Below are 14508 nucleotides of genomic sequence, written 5' to 3'. Positions count from 1 at the left end.
GGCTCGAGAGCTCTTGACCCAGAGAGCTATGGAATCGGCAGAAATGGCAGATTCTCCTCCTGGGGTCGCATGGATAATTGATGCAGGGGAAGCCACTCGGACGCACAGCTGGAAATTAACATCTCGTGCCTGTCTAGGAGCGCTCGGAGGAAAGGGTTTGGAGGAGGGGGCGACTCGCTCAGCCTGAAGGCCCCCCACCCTCCTTTCCAAGCAGGCCTTGGACAATACAGTGGTACCTCTACCTACGAATGTCTCTACTTACAAACTTTTCTAGATAAGAACCGGGGGTTCAAGATTTTTTTGCCTCTTCTCAAGAACCATTTTCCACTTACAAACCCGAGCCTCCGAAACTAAAACCGGAAAAGGCGGGGAGAAACCTCTGTGGGGCCTCTCTAGGAATCTCCTGGGAGGAAACAGGGCCAGAAAAGGTGGGGAGAAGCCTTTGTGGGGCATCTCTAGGAATCTCCTCGGAGGAAACAGGGCCGGAAAAGGGGGGGAGAAGCCTCCGTGTGGCCTCTCTAGGAATTTCCTGGGAGGAAACAGGGCCAAAAAAGGTGGAGAGAAGCCTTTGTGGGGCATCTCTAGGAATCTCCTCGGAGGAAACAGGGCCGTAAAAGGCAGGGAGAAGCCTCCTTGGGGCCTCTCTAGGAATTTCCTGGGAGGAAACAGGGCCAGAAAAGGTGGGGAGAAGCCTTTGTGGGGCATCTCTAGGAATCTCCTGGGAGGAAACAGGGCTGGAAAAGGCAGGGAGAAGCCTGCGTGGAGCCTCTCTAGGAATCTCCTGGGAGGAAACAGGGCCTCCATCCTCCCTGTGGTTTCCCCAATCGCACACATTATTTGCTTTTACATCGATTCCTATGGGAAGAATTTCTTCTTACAAAATTTTCTACTTAAGAACCTGGTCACGGAACGAATTAAGTTTGTAAGTAGAGGTACCACTGTACTTTTTTTGACTCCAGGGGCAGTTTGCTTATTCAGTTCATTTGGGAAGGTGCCTGATCCCCATCTGTGGAAATCCCTTTAAAGATAAATTTTGGTTGTGTGCTTGACAAGGGTGACCACAAACACGCACACATCTATTTCCCTCCTACCAGAGATTATTGTGGGAAGTTCCCAAGAGTTTCCATTTGGGCCGTGTTGGAACTAGTTGTATCACCCAAATTTAAAAATCTCTTCTGCCACCTAATAATGAGGACTAGGAACCTGAGCTCTACTGTTTACAGCCAGAGTTAACCAGGCAAGCGTTCCTCCTCGGTGTGCTCCCAGAGACCAGCATGAGTGCGCACGTGTCGCTGTGAGATTTGACTTCTGCGCATGCGCCAGAAGCGAAATCTGTCCTCATGCGTGAGAGATTTCACAGATTTTCAGTGATTTCTTTGCTTCCGCACATGTGCCGATTTTTTTGCTTCTGTACATGCAGGGAAGCAAAACTATCGGCCAAAATCTCACTCATGCGTGTGACCTCACATGAGATTTTGCTTGCTGCGCATGCGCAGAAGCCAAATCTCCCGCTGATGGGCGTGGTTTGTCTGCTGGACACATGTGAGCCCATGGCAGCCTCAGAGGGTGCACCCATAGCGCCGAAGATGAGCGGCCCTTCACTGGTCTATGGGAATCTTCTACCAAGCCAACTGGAGAGCTAACCCTTCCTTGTCTTCTGCCTTGTAGGCACTTGCCACTGCAACCCCTACGGCTCCTACGGAGGGAGCTGTGACCCCAGCACGGGCCAGTGCTCCTGCAAACCCGGCGTCGGGGGGCTGAAATGCGACCGCTGCGAACCCGGTTTCTGGAACTTCCGTGGCATCGTGACGGACGGCAAGAGCGGCTGTACCCGTGAGTACCTCTGGTTGTCACTTGGATGGCAAATATTGTGGTGAGGCAGTTTAGAGCTTGTTTCATCTTTGCCATTCAGTGTAGGAGAAAAGCATGTGGTGGAGTGTGTTGTGGTTGGCTCACGGCCAGCTCCTCTGACCACTGATTTTGACTCAGAGGAGCCAGGTCCGTCAGATCAAAGAAGACTTGCCTGGCGTAACGAGGAGTCAGACAGTGAAGGGGAAGGAGAAGGGGTTGTAGAGGGTGCCCGAGAGGCAGAGAGGCCTGCAGAGCCTATAGGGTCTCTAGTTAGAGCCTCATCTAGGTCAGCTGAGGAAGGGGGGATGCATGACTTTGTCCTCAATGTCAGGGTGCGTAGAATGCTGGGACGCCAGGAGCAGCTGTGCAGATGCAGACGGAAATTCTAAGGCACAGCTGTCAACAATCAAGAAAGCTGCAGCAGGTTAAAAAAGGGAAGGGCTTATTTTGTGGGTGTGGCTTGCCGGCCATGTAACCAGGTGGGAATGGCTTGATAATCATGTGACTGGGGGTGGCTTAAAGGTCATGTGACTGGCTTAAAGGTGGTCAACTTGACGTCACTCATGTCAAGGGTTTTCGGTTTGGGCTAGGGTGCTTGGCCTCTCCTTGCCTCTATTTACTATTACTGAACATCCAAAATATACTCTTTAATTCTATGTATATCTGCCATATGTGTACGTACATATTATACACAGGCACACAAAAATAGACATTATCTACTATATAAACTATTATTGTTGTTATTGTTGTTGTTGTTATTGTTGTTGTTATTGTTATTGTTGTTGTTATTATTATTATTATTATTATTATTATTATTATTATTAATTGGATTTGTATGCCGCCCCTCTCCGTAGACTCGGGGCGGCTAACAACAATGATAAAAACAGCATGTAACAATCCAATTAATAAAACAACTAAAAACCCTTATTATAAAATCAAACATACACACAGACATACCATGCATAACTTGTAATGGCCTAGGGGGAAGGAATATCTCAACTCCCCCATGCCTGGCGGTATAAGTGAGTCTTGAGTAGTTTACGAAAGACAGGGAGGGTGGGGGCAATTCTAATCTCCGGGGGGAGTTGGTTCCAGAGGGCCAGGGCCGCCACAGAGAAGGCTCTTCCCCTGGAGCCCGCCAAACGACATTGTTTAGTTGACGTGACCCGGAGAAGGCCCACTCTGTGGGACCTTATCGGTCGCTGGGATTCGTGCAGTAGCAGGCAGTTCCGGAGGTAATTTGGTCCAATGCCATGTAGGGCTTTAAAGGTCATGACCAACACTTTGAATTGTGACCGGAAACTGATCGGCAGCCAATGCAAGCCACGGAGTGTTGAGGAAATGTATGTATACACACGCACACACACACATGCACAGCTCTTTTAAAATTATGCACATTCAACCTCCTTTCCTGCTCCCCCCTCCCCCGAGTTCAAACACAATCCTGAATCGGCCCCTGGAGTTTGATACCCCAGTTCTAAACAAACCTTTGGGCTGTTGGAAAGGATTCCAAAGCCCATCAGCTGATGAGAAGCTTTGATTTTCGATTCCTTCCTTGGGCTGATAGCAGAATAAACGAAGCTCTGGTTTTGGTTTTCATTGTCTCAGTCTCGTGTGGGCAGAGAGAGCACGGATGGAGGTGCGACGCCGAGTGGAAATGAGTTTCTCACCCTCCATCCTCCAGGCGCTCGATCTCCGGTGCGGGAGGTCAGTTCGCACCCAGCACCTGCCAGAGAAGTCATTATCAAAAGGATTTAGAACCGGGAGCCCCATTTTCAAAAAGATCGGAACGGGGTGGGTGGGTGGGGTGGATGACTATCCATGGGCACGTTTTTAATCGAAAGCCACAGCAAAGGAACTGGAAAAGGTGCAAAAAGGAAATGGAGCCCCTCCCTTATGAAACCAGGTTGCAACACCTTGGTCTCTTCAGCCTAGAAAGACGGCATTTAAGGGGCGACTTGATCGAAGGGTATAAAATCATGCATGGGATGGAAAAGATGGATAGAGAAAAATTCTTTTCTCTATCCCACAATACTATGACGAGGGGGGCCTCCCTAAAGCTCATAGGTAAGAAAGTGAGGACAAATAAAGGGAGATACTTCTTCACCCAGAGGGTTGTTGGTTGATGGAATTCACTTCCAGAAGAGGCTGTGACAGCTGTCAGCCTGGATAGCTTCAAGGCAGGATTAGACAGATTCATGGATGCCAAGTGTAACATAGGTGATTATTGAAACGGATGTCCAAGTGCTGCCTCTATGTTAGTTGAGGCAGGCAGGGTTCCCTTGGGTCCCATTTGTTGGGGGTCCAAGGAAAGGGAGGGTCTTGCCTTCTCTTTCTGCTCAAGATCCCCATGGACAATTGGTGGCCCACTATGGGACACAGAATGCTGGACTCGATGGGCTTTGGCCCGATTCAGCAGGGCTCTTCTTAGGTTCTTATGAAGCAAAGTTTACTTTTTTAAAAAAAACCCTGCAGAGCTGACCCACGGCCAGAGAAATCTCAAATCTCGGGGATAAAACTGGCAGAGAAATCCAATCGGATTCCACTGCGGTTTAGTTGTGAGAGATTTTGGCTCCGGATCATCATCATCATCAGAAGTGGGTTGCTTCCGGGAGGGGATGGCGCACTGTAGCGGCCTCCTAATTGCACAATTTGCACACAGCCACTACTGATGCGAGTCCTATGGGCGCCACCATCTTTTTTTCTTCAATTGTTTTGTATTTTTGCTACATGCGCATGCGCAGAAGCAAAATCTCATGAGGGGACGTGCATGCATGTGAGATTTTGGCAATTTTTATGCTTCTACACATGTGCAGAAGCCAAAAAATGCCGAAATCTCTCTTGTGTGCACGCAACCTCTCTCGTAAGATTTTAGCACCTTTTTGCTGCCTGTGCATGTGCAGAAGCAAAACCATGCTGGGATGCATATGCATAGCGCATGTGTGTACGCAAGAGAACCGAAGCTGCGCACACAGCGCACCGTTAGTGGTGATAATGGCAATCCCCGGAGAGGGGCGGCATAGAAATCCAATAAATAAATAAATCCGCCCCGATCATCATCATTTACTTTTATTTATTTACTTATTTTTATTTTCAAATTTTGTTACAAACAACAATAAAACATGACAAAGTGTCAAAACAATAACCACACAGTTATATAATAAATCATTCTTGATTCCCAGGTCATTGGATTCATTAGAAATTATACAGTTCCATTAGTCCTTATGAAGAATTCCTTTCATCAGAAATAAAGATTCATATATTTCTGCAAACATACAAAATATACCATACACTTGAACTGTAGTCCCACTATCATCTATTTTAATGACATCATAAATCCCTTGTATCAGGGTAAAATCTGGACAACTGAACGGAACAGAGTGTTTACTTGCCGGATGCCCTTCCTGTCGCCAGTACCGAGTTTTTCCCACCTCCCAGCAGATACTGTATATTCTCATTGTGTCCAGAGAGAGAAATATCTGCCTCTACCTAGGATTGAACTCACAGCCTCCTTAGGCGACCACACCCCTTTTGATTGCAGATGTTGGAAGAAAATGCCCTGATGTCTTTCCAGATGTTCGCTTCCTCTGTGTTTTGGGGTTTTGTAAAACATCTCCGGGAGAAAAGCCAACAAGTGTTTTCCAGATGTTAGTAGTCTGGCGGTGGACTTCGCTGTGTTCTTTGCCAGATGTTAACGGGAGTCCCCCCCATGAGAAGGGAAGTCTTAAATTCCTTCCAGATGTTAGCAGAAGCCCCGAATTTAAGCCCGTGGGCGGTTTCCTACTACAAGAAGCATTTTTGTCTCATTTTTATAGAACGGGCCTTAGATAAATGTTGCAGAAAGGGGAGGTAGTTATGGTCCAGTTTAAGAACTCCTTCCAGTGATGTGGTCTTTTAGGATTCGAACCTCCGTTCGGTCAGCTTCTAAGTAAAACATATTGTGGTTTGCTAGTGTCCCAGTTGTTGTTGTTTTGGGGTAACAATAACAACAACAAAAATAGCAACAATGTGTGATGCATTTTAAAATGTCCAGTTGATTGAGTTTCTTGTTTAATGAATAAAAGAAATAACAACAACAACAACAGAGTTGGAAGGGACCTTGGAGGTCCTCTAGTCCAAACCCCTGCTTAGGCAGGAAACCAGTGTTGCTTCCTAAGTGGACAGTTTGATTTCACAGAAGTTTGATTTACTTGGAGTTATATTCTGTTGTTTAAGTGTTCCCTTTATTTTTTTGAGTTTTATATATATATAACTATATACATACTGTTCTGTCTGGGTCCCCCCAGACGCCAACACCAACCAAAAAGAGTAGCCAGACACACTGGTAAAAAGCAAAGGCAGTTTATATACTGGAAAGCAAACACAGGTAACAAAAACTGTTCTTACAGACAGGAACACGATGCAGTTTCACAGAGGTTTCACGAAGGCCAGGCAATAAAACAGGATTCTTGCTGGCAAAAACAACTCTGGAGATAATAAAACCCACGCCTCCCCCAAGTCTTCCAGGCTTCTAGGCCACAAGCCAATATCAGAGATGCCAAGAATCGAAGCAAGGTCACAGGACTCCCAGTTGATAACTCTCCACAAGACTGTAAGGGCGGGCCTGCCTTTTCAACCCTGCTGAAGAGAACCACACCCAAACCCAGCTGTTGCCAATTCAGGGATGGAAATATCTTTCTAATTGGCCCCTTCTTTGAGCTGCACGTCTCTGCCTCATGTCTATTATAGCCTGTGCGTCTTCATCCAATGAATCCAGGCTACTAGCTGGGGAGACCCCCCCCCCAGGGGTCTCAGGCTGCTCTCCCTCCTCCTCCTCCTGACATTCCTCTCCCCCGTCTGCCTGGTCCTCCCCCTCCTGGTCACTGTCCTCCTCCTCTGGGCATGGATTCGGCAGAGCTCCAGCCAGTCCCTGAGGAGCCTCAGGCTGAATCACAACACATACATACATACATACATACTTACATACATACATACATCTCAAAAAAATAAAGGGAACACTCAAAGAACCCATCCTAGATCTGAATGAATGAAATATCCTCATGGAATACTTTGTTCTGTACAAAGTTGAATGTGCTGACAACAAAATGAAATTGATTGTCAATCAGTGTTGCTTCCTAAGTGGAGAGTTTGATTTCACAGAAGTTTGATTTACTTGGGAGTTATATTGTGCTGTTTAAGTGTTCCCTTTATTTATTTATTTTTAGCAGTGTATTTTTAAGGATTGTGAAGGCTGTCTTGGGGATTCTCGATTTATTTTAAATTAATGAAATCAGAACCACCAACGCAGCTTGCTAACGGCACCCGGCTTGTATCTTTGATGCGCTAAAAACACGATATACAGGAATTCTTCAGATTGAGAGCTGGTCCAGTCATCCCCCAGCTGAGCTTTTCCTCCTTTCCTTTCTCTTTATCTTCTTATTTCGCTCCTTTTCTTTTTCAATATCTGGGGCCTCACATCGTATCTTCTCCATTGTTTTCATACTGTATTTTGAGAGCCGCCCGGGTCTTCAGAGAGGGGTGGCATACAAATCTAATAAATAATAATAAATACTAATAATCTAAATCATTAAAACAGCTGGCTTCCCAGAGTTGAAAACCCAGATTGTTGGGGGCAACAGGCTGACTCTGTAAACTGCTCAGAGAGGGCTGGAAAGCACTGTGAAGCAATGTGTAAGTCTAAATGCCATAGATAGATAGGTAGGTAGGTAGGTAGGTAGGTAGGCAGGCAGGCAGGCAGGTAGCCAGGCAGATAATCTGCAAATCAGCGGTTCAAATCTCACCACCGGCTCCAGGTTGACTCAGCCTTCCATCCTTTGCCGTCAGGCATGGGGAAACTAAACATCTCCCCCTGGGCACGTTGAAGTTATATATGGTATGCCTGTATGTGTGTATGTTAGTATAGGGGATTTTCTTAAACTTATAATATTTTAATTAATTGGATTGTTTTTCACTTGTTGTGAGCCGCCCCGAGTCTTCAGAGAGGGGCGGCATACAAATCCAAATAATAAATAAATAAATAAATAAATCCTTCCGAGGTGGGTAAAATGAGGACCCGGATTGTGGGGGCAATAGGCTGGCTCGGTTAAAAAAGTGCTATTGCTAACATGTTGTAAGCCACCCTGAGTCTAAGGAGAAAGGTGGCATAAACATTGTATAAAAATTGAATGAATGAATGAATGAATGAATGAATGAATGAATGAATGAATGAATGAATGAATGAATGAATAAATAAATAAATAAATAAATAATGGATAGATAGCTAGATGATGGACAGGTGGACGGATGGAGGGATGGATAGATAGATAGATAGATAGATAGATAGATAGATAGATAGGCAGATAGATATAGAGATAGACAGACAGACAGACAGACAGATAGACTGATAGACTGATAGATAAAAAGATTGATTGATTGATTGATGATGGATGGATGGATAGATGATTGCTAGATGATAGATGAACAGATGAATGGATAGATAGATAATGGATAGATAGAAGATAAATAAATTGATTGATTTGATTGATTGATTGATTGATGATGGATGGATGATGGATAGAAGATGGGTAGATAGAGAGAGAGAGAGAGAGAGAGAGAGAGATGTGGTTAGAATGCGGTATTGCAGACTAATTCTGCTCACAGCCAGGAGTTTGACCCAGACCGATTGGTTCAAGGTTGACTCAGCCTTCCATCCTTCCGATGTGGGTAAAATGAGGACACAGATTGTTGTGGGGGGGGGGGAGAGGCTGACTCTTTAAATTGCTTAGAGAGGGCTGTCAAGCAGGGTGAAGTGGCATATAAGCCTTAAGTGCTCCCGCCCCGTCATCGGAAGCTTTGGAGAAAAGATGGGGCAACCCGTTTATCGGGGCGAGACTCAGGAGTTCTGCCTTAAGGCAAAGGGGTTGAACTAGAAGACCTCCAAGGTCCCTTCCAGCCTTTCTATAAAATTCTTGGGGGAAACAGGAACCAAATTACAGTTCAGCAAGCAGGGGAGTTGATCAGATTTATGTCCGTTGCTCCAGATTTGTATTGACAAGCTATCCGTTGAGCCAACAAGAAAGCGAAGGGGGAGAGGAGGGGGGCGGAGGGAGGGAGGGAGGGGGAGCCTGTCTTAATTTCAAGCTCCATTGGCCATCAAAGCAGAGGAATCAATAAAGTGGCAAATGGGGTGGGGGTGGGGGGGGAGGGAGGGAGGGGAGGAGAGGATGCAGGAAAAAAAGAGAATTATTTGGAAGCGACAACAAACAGCCGAGAATATGAGAATACATGGTCGCCTATATTCATGTGTGTTTGTTGTGTGTGTGAGAGAGAGAGCATCTGCACGAACACAGGCGAGTGTGAAATTATCGCAGGCACCTCCCCCCCCTTTTTCCTCTCTCTCTCTTCCCCTTTTGCATTTGAGCAGGCAAGTAGGGGCAGGAAAGGAGAAAGGGAAAGAGCGAAGAAAAAGAAGGGAAGAAAGCAAGAAAGGAAAAATAAGGAAAGAGGGGAAGGAAGAAGAAAGAAGAACAAAGAGGAAAGGAGAAAAGGGAGGGAGGGAGGGAGGAAGGAAGGGAGGAAGGAGATTGGACTCAAATGAAAAGGAAGGAGATGGGAATTAGAAGGAAAGAAGGAGATGGGAATAGGAAAGGAAGGAAGGAAGGAAGGAAGGAAGGAGATTGGATTGAAATGAAAAGGAAGGAAAGAAATGGAAATTGGAAGGAAGGAAGGAGATTGGATTGAAATGAAAGAAAAGAAGGAGATGGAAATAGGAAGGAAGGAGATTGAAATGAGAAGGAAAGGAGATGAAAGAAGGAAGGAAGGAAGGAAGGAGATGGAAATAGAAAGGAAGGAGATTGAAATAAGAAGGAAAGAAGGAGATGAAAGAAGGAAGGAAGGAAGGAGATTGAAATGAGAAGGAAAGAAGGAGATGAAAGAAGGAAGGAAGGAGATGGAAATAGGAAGGAAGGAGATTGAAATGAGAAGGAAAGGAGATGAAAGAAGGAAGGAAGGAAGGAAGGAGATGGAAATAGGAAGGAAGGAGATTGAAATGAGAAGGAAAGAAGGAGATGAAAGTAAGAAGGAAGGAAGGAAAGAAGGAGATGAAAGTAGGAAGGAAGGAAGGAGATGGAAATAGGAAGGAAGGAGATTGAAATGAGAAGGAAAGGAGATGAAAGAAGGAAGGAAGGAAGGAAGAAAGGAAGGAGATGGAAATAGGAAGGAAGGAGATTGAAATAAGAAGGAAGGAAGGAGATGAAAGAAGGAAGGAAGGAAAGAAGGAGATGAAAGTAGGAAGGAAGGAAGGAAGGAAGGAGATTGAAATGAGAAGGAAAGAAAGAGATGAAAGTAGGAAGGAAGGAAGGAAGGAGAGTGAAATAGGAAGGAAGGAAGGAGATTATAATGAGAGTGAGGGATGGTCTGTGGGAAATCCTGCCTTAGCATTTGGCTACAATAGGTGCCCCCCCACCCCGACACGAGTGATGTGGAGCAGGCCATGCCCCCAAGCCCCTCACTCCAGATCAACACAACCCTGAGTACAAACCTCAATGAAATCAACTTTGAGACCCTTGCTCTGGAGGTAGAGGGAGGAAGGAGAGAGAGAGAGAGAAGAAGAATTCTGAGTGAAGCACCAGGTGGGAAATTAAACCACACGCTCTCCCGCTTTGACGCTTATCAGATGTATCTTCGGGTGCTCGTGCAACACAAGCCAGCGGGTGTGCACACACAAGACAAGGGAGGTAATTAGATGCCAGAGAAGCCACCAGGGGGATTTTGCACACGGGCTGTCTCAACGCATCACCATTAACCGTTGGAACTGCTGGCTGTGAAACGGGAGTGGGGCCAATTGGAAAGATACTCCCTGTCATCAAGAATCAGGATCAGAAAAGAGCTGGAAGGGACCCCAAGAGGTCATCTATCCCAACCCACTTGCTGAAGCAGGAGACCCTCTAACACTTCAGGCAGGGGGCTGTCCAGTCCTTTTCTTAAAAACCTCTGATTTTTGAAGGCAACTTCTGTTCCACTGCTTAAGAATAGAATGGAATTGGAATAGATATAGATGACATGATGCATGCAAGCATCCCCTATGTATAGATACAGTATGTGTGTGTATGTATGTATTGTATATGTGAATATGTATGTGTATAAGATTGTGTATGTGTATGTGTATAAGATTGTGATCCCCTTATATAGAGCACTGGTGAGACCACATTTGGAGTACTGTGTTCAGTTCTGGAGACCTCACCTACAAAAAGATATTGACAAAATTGAACGGGTCCAAAGACGGGCTACAAGAATGGTGGAAGGTCTGAAGCATAAAACTTACCAGGAAAGACTTAATGAACTCAATCTGTATAGTCTGGAGGACAGAAGGAAAAGGGGGGACATGATCGAAACATTTAAATATGTTAAAGGGTTAAATAAGGTTCAGGAGAGAAGTGTTTTTAATAGGAAAGTGAACACAAGAACAAGGGGCACAATCTGAAGTTAGTTGGGGGGAAGATCAAAAGCAACATGAGAAAATATTATTTTACTAAAAGAGTAGTAGATCCTTGGAACAAACTTCCAGCAGACGTGGTTGGTAAATCCACAGTAACTGAATTGAAACATGCCTGGGATAAACATATATCCATTGTAAGATAAAATACAGGAAATAGTATAAGGGCAGACTAGATGGACCATGAGGTCTTTTTCTGCCGTCAGTCTTCTATGTTTCTATGTTTCTATACTGTGTGTGTATGTATGTATGTTTGTATGTGTGTGTATGTATGCATGTATTTTGTATGTATGTGTGTGTATGTATGTGTGCATGTATTTTGTATGTATGTATGTATATATGTGAATATGTATGTGTATACTGTGTATGTATGTATGTTTGTGTGTGTGTGTATATATATGTATGCATGTATTATGTATGTATGTATGTATGTATGTATGTATGTATGTAGGTATGTAGGTATGTAGGTATGTATGTATGTGTGTATGTGTGTATGTCTGTGTAGCATTTGTGGCCAGCTTACACCTAATTTATACAACAAATGTGGCAACCTTGTTTATTCCTTTCCCTAGTATCAAACTGAATATAGACCTCACAGTTTATGGATTGTAATTTTAGTACTATTGACAAGGCATAATTGATAGACTGGATTTTATCGTGGATTTTATCTGTTGTTTATCATTTTATCCTACAACCTTTGGTTGTGTATTCACTGAGTGTTTTTATTTGTTTTGGTCTATGACTATAATAATAAATGTGAACTTTGAAATAAAGTTTATTGAAAACGTCTCATCCCCTTGTGAGATTTTGGGGCTTTTCTTCTTCCTGCGCTGTGCGGAAGCAAAAATTGAGTAAAAGAGCAACCCGCCTCTGACGTAACTATAGATTAAAATGTATACAATGATAGAGTGTTATAGCAATAGCGTTTAGACTTACATACCGCTTCACAGTGCTTTACAGCCTCTCTAAGCAGTTTCCAAAGAGCCAGCCTCTTGCCCCCAACAATCTGGGTCCTCATTTGACCCACCTCGGAAGGAGGGAAGGCTGAGTCAACCTTGAGCCAGTGGTGAGATTTGAACTGCTGAACTACAGCTAGCAAGTTAGCTGAAGTAGCCTGCAGTGCTGCACTCTAACCACTGCGCCACCCCGGCTCCTATTATGGTAGGTTATAACTACTGGCATGACATACATTATTATGTATTGTAAAAGAGACTAAACTGCGGAGTCTGCGGAGAGGGGCGGCATACAAATCTAATTAATAATAATAATAATAATAATAACAACAACAACAACAACAACAACAACAACACTGGAGGATTACAAGAACAATAGTTATAATCAAGGTATATAATGCTGTGTATGCTTTAAAAGGACGTGATACTATCAGTATACTAGAAACATAGAAGCATAGAAGATTGATGGCAGAAAAAGACCTCCTGGTCCATCTAGTCTGCCCTTATACTATTTCCTGTATTTTATCTGGATACATGTTTATCCCAGGCATGTTTAACTTCAGTTACTGTGGATTGACCAACCACATCTGCTGGAAGTTTGTTCCAAGCATCTACTACTCTTTCAGTCAAATAATATTTTCTCACCTTGCTTCTGATCTTTCCCCCAACTAACTTCAGATTGTGCCTTCTTGTTCTTGCGTTCACTTTCCTATTAAAAACACTTCTATCCTGAACCTTATTTAACCCTTTAACATATTTAAATGTTTCGATCATGTCCCCCCTTTCCCTTCCGTCCACCAGACTATACAGATTGAGTTCTTTAAGTCTTTCCTGATTAAGACCTTCTACCATTTTTGTAGCCCGTCTTTGGACCTGTTCAATTTGATCAATCTCTTTTTGTAGGTGAGATCTCCAGAACTGGACACAGTATTATTCCAAATGTGGTCTCCCCAGTGCTCTATACAGCAGGATCACAATCTCCCTTTTCCTGCTTGTTATACCTCTAGTTAGGCAGCCAATGTTCTACTTGTTTTCCCTACCACCTGACCGCACTGTTCACCCATTTTGAGACTGTCAGAAATCACTAACCCTAAATCCTTCTCTTCTGGAGTTTTTGCTAACACGATACTTTCAATGCAATACTCAGATGGAGCATTCCTTTTCCCCAAGTGCATTATTTTACATTTGGAAACATTTAACTTCAGTTTCCCTTGCTTTGCAATCCATTGCTTTGCTGTTGCAAAGCTGTATAATAAAGGAAAATGTGTAATAAAAACATTAAAAATAATATGAAGACCCTACCCCATTGCCATTTTGTCTCTGGATATTCGTAGGGCTAAATCGTAGGGCACATCCAAAGAAGCGTCATTTTCAAAGGTATGTCCCCTGTCCTATGTACCGAGATGCTTTCATTGCACTATTTGGGGATCACAAATCACTAACTCTGGCTCGCCGTACGAAGAGCCATGAAGTTATCCGAGCGCCGTTTTCTGCTTGAGCTCCAGCTGGCTTTAGCGGCTTAGCCCTTAGCAGCCTGCTTTAAATGCAAGGAGGTATTATGTTCAGCCTCCAGTTACCGAAGGAACAGACAGACAGTAATAGAAAAAGTCAGCTTTAATTTCATAGATTTATGGTCTGCTTTTCAGAAGGGGGAAAAATGTGTAATCAAAATACCAGGCGTTTAAAACACAAATGATGAAACCCGTTAAGTAACAGAGATAAGCTAGCGGTAGGATAAGAAGAAGAAAAAATTAACTCTGTTTGGGACAGAATTTCTTCCACATTCTCCCCAGTGAACGTCCAGGGGAAAGGGGGCAATATAGACTTTTGAGGAATGGGTCTCCCCTCCCAGGGATGTGGCTCCTAAGAGCAACCAGGATGTCGTTTGGCGGGACCCAGGAGAAGAGCCTTCTCTGTGGCGGCCCCGACCCTCTGGAACCAGCTCCCCCCAAATATCAGAGTTGCCCCCATCCTCCCTGCCTTTCGCAAGCTCCTTAAAACCCACCTCTGTCGTCAGGCATGGGGGAATTGAAATTTCACTTCCCCCTAAGCTTATAGAATTTATACATGGTATGCTTTTATGTATGAGTGGTTCCTTAAATTGGGGTTTTTTAGATTATTTTTAATATTAGATTTGTTTTCATTGTCTTTTCATTGTTGTTAGCCGCCCCGAGTCTTCAGAGAGGGGCGGCATACAAGTCAAGTAAGTAAGTAAGTAAGTAAGTAAGTAAG

The 14508-nt window shown here is 44.2% G+C and overlaps 1 protein-coding gene across 1 annotated transcript in view; it reads left to right on the top strand.

The window, feature by feature from the left end:
- The window catches only part of AGRN (agrin), a 286746-nt gene that overhangs the window by 219784 nt on the left and 52454 nt on the right, over positions 1 to 14508 (top strand). Inside the window, exon 14 of the mRNA XM_070759241.1 lies at positions 1669 to 1833. Within this exon, the coding sequence (XP_070615342.1) occupies positions 1669 to 1833 (165 nt within the window). The remainder of the gene's footprint in view (positions 1 to 1668; positions 1834 to 14508) is intronic.

This window comes from Erythrolamprus reginae, chromosome 8 (assembly GCF_031021105.1).
Source record: "Erythrolamprus reginae isolate rEryReg1 chromosome 8, rEryReg1.hap1, whole genome shotgun sequence".
Taxonomy (NCBI): domain Eukaryota; kingdom Metazoa; phylum Chordata; class Lepidosauria; order Squamata; family Dipsadidae; genus Erythrolamprus; species Erythrolamprus reginae.
This window is presented reverse-complemented; position numbering and strand designations above follow the sequence as displayed.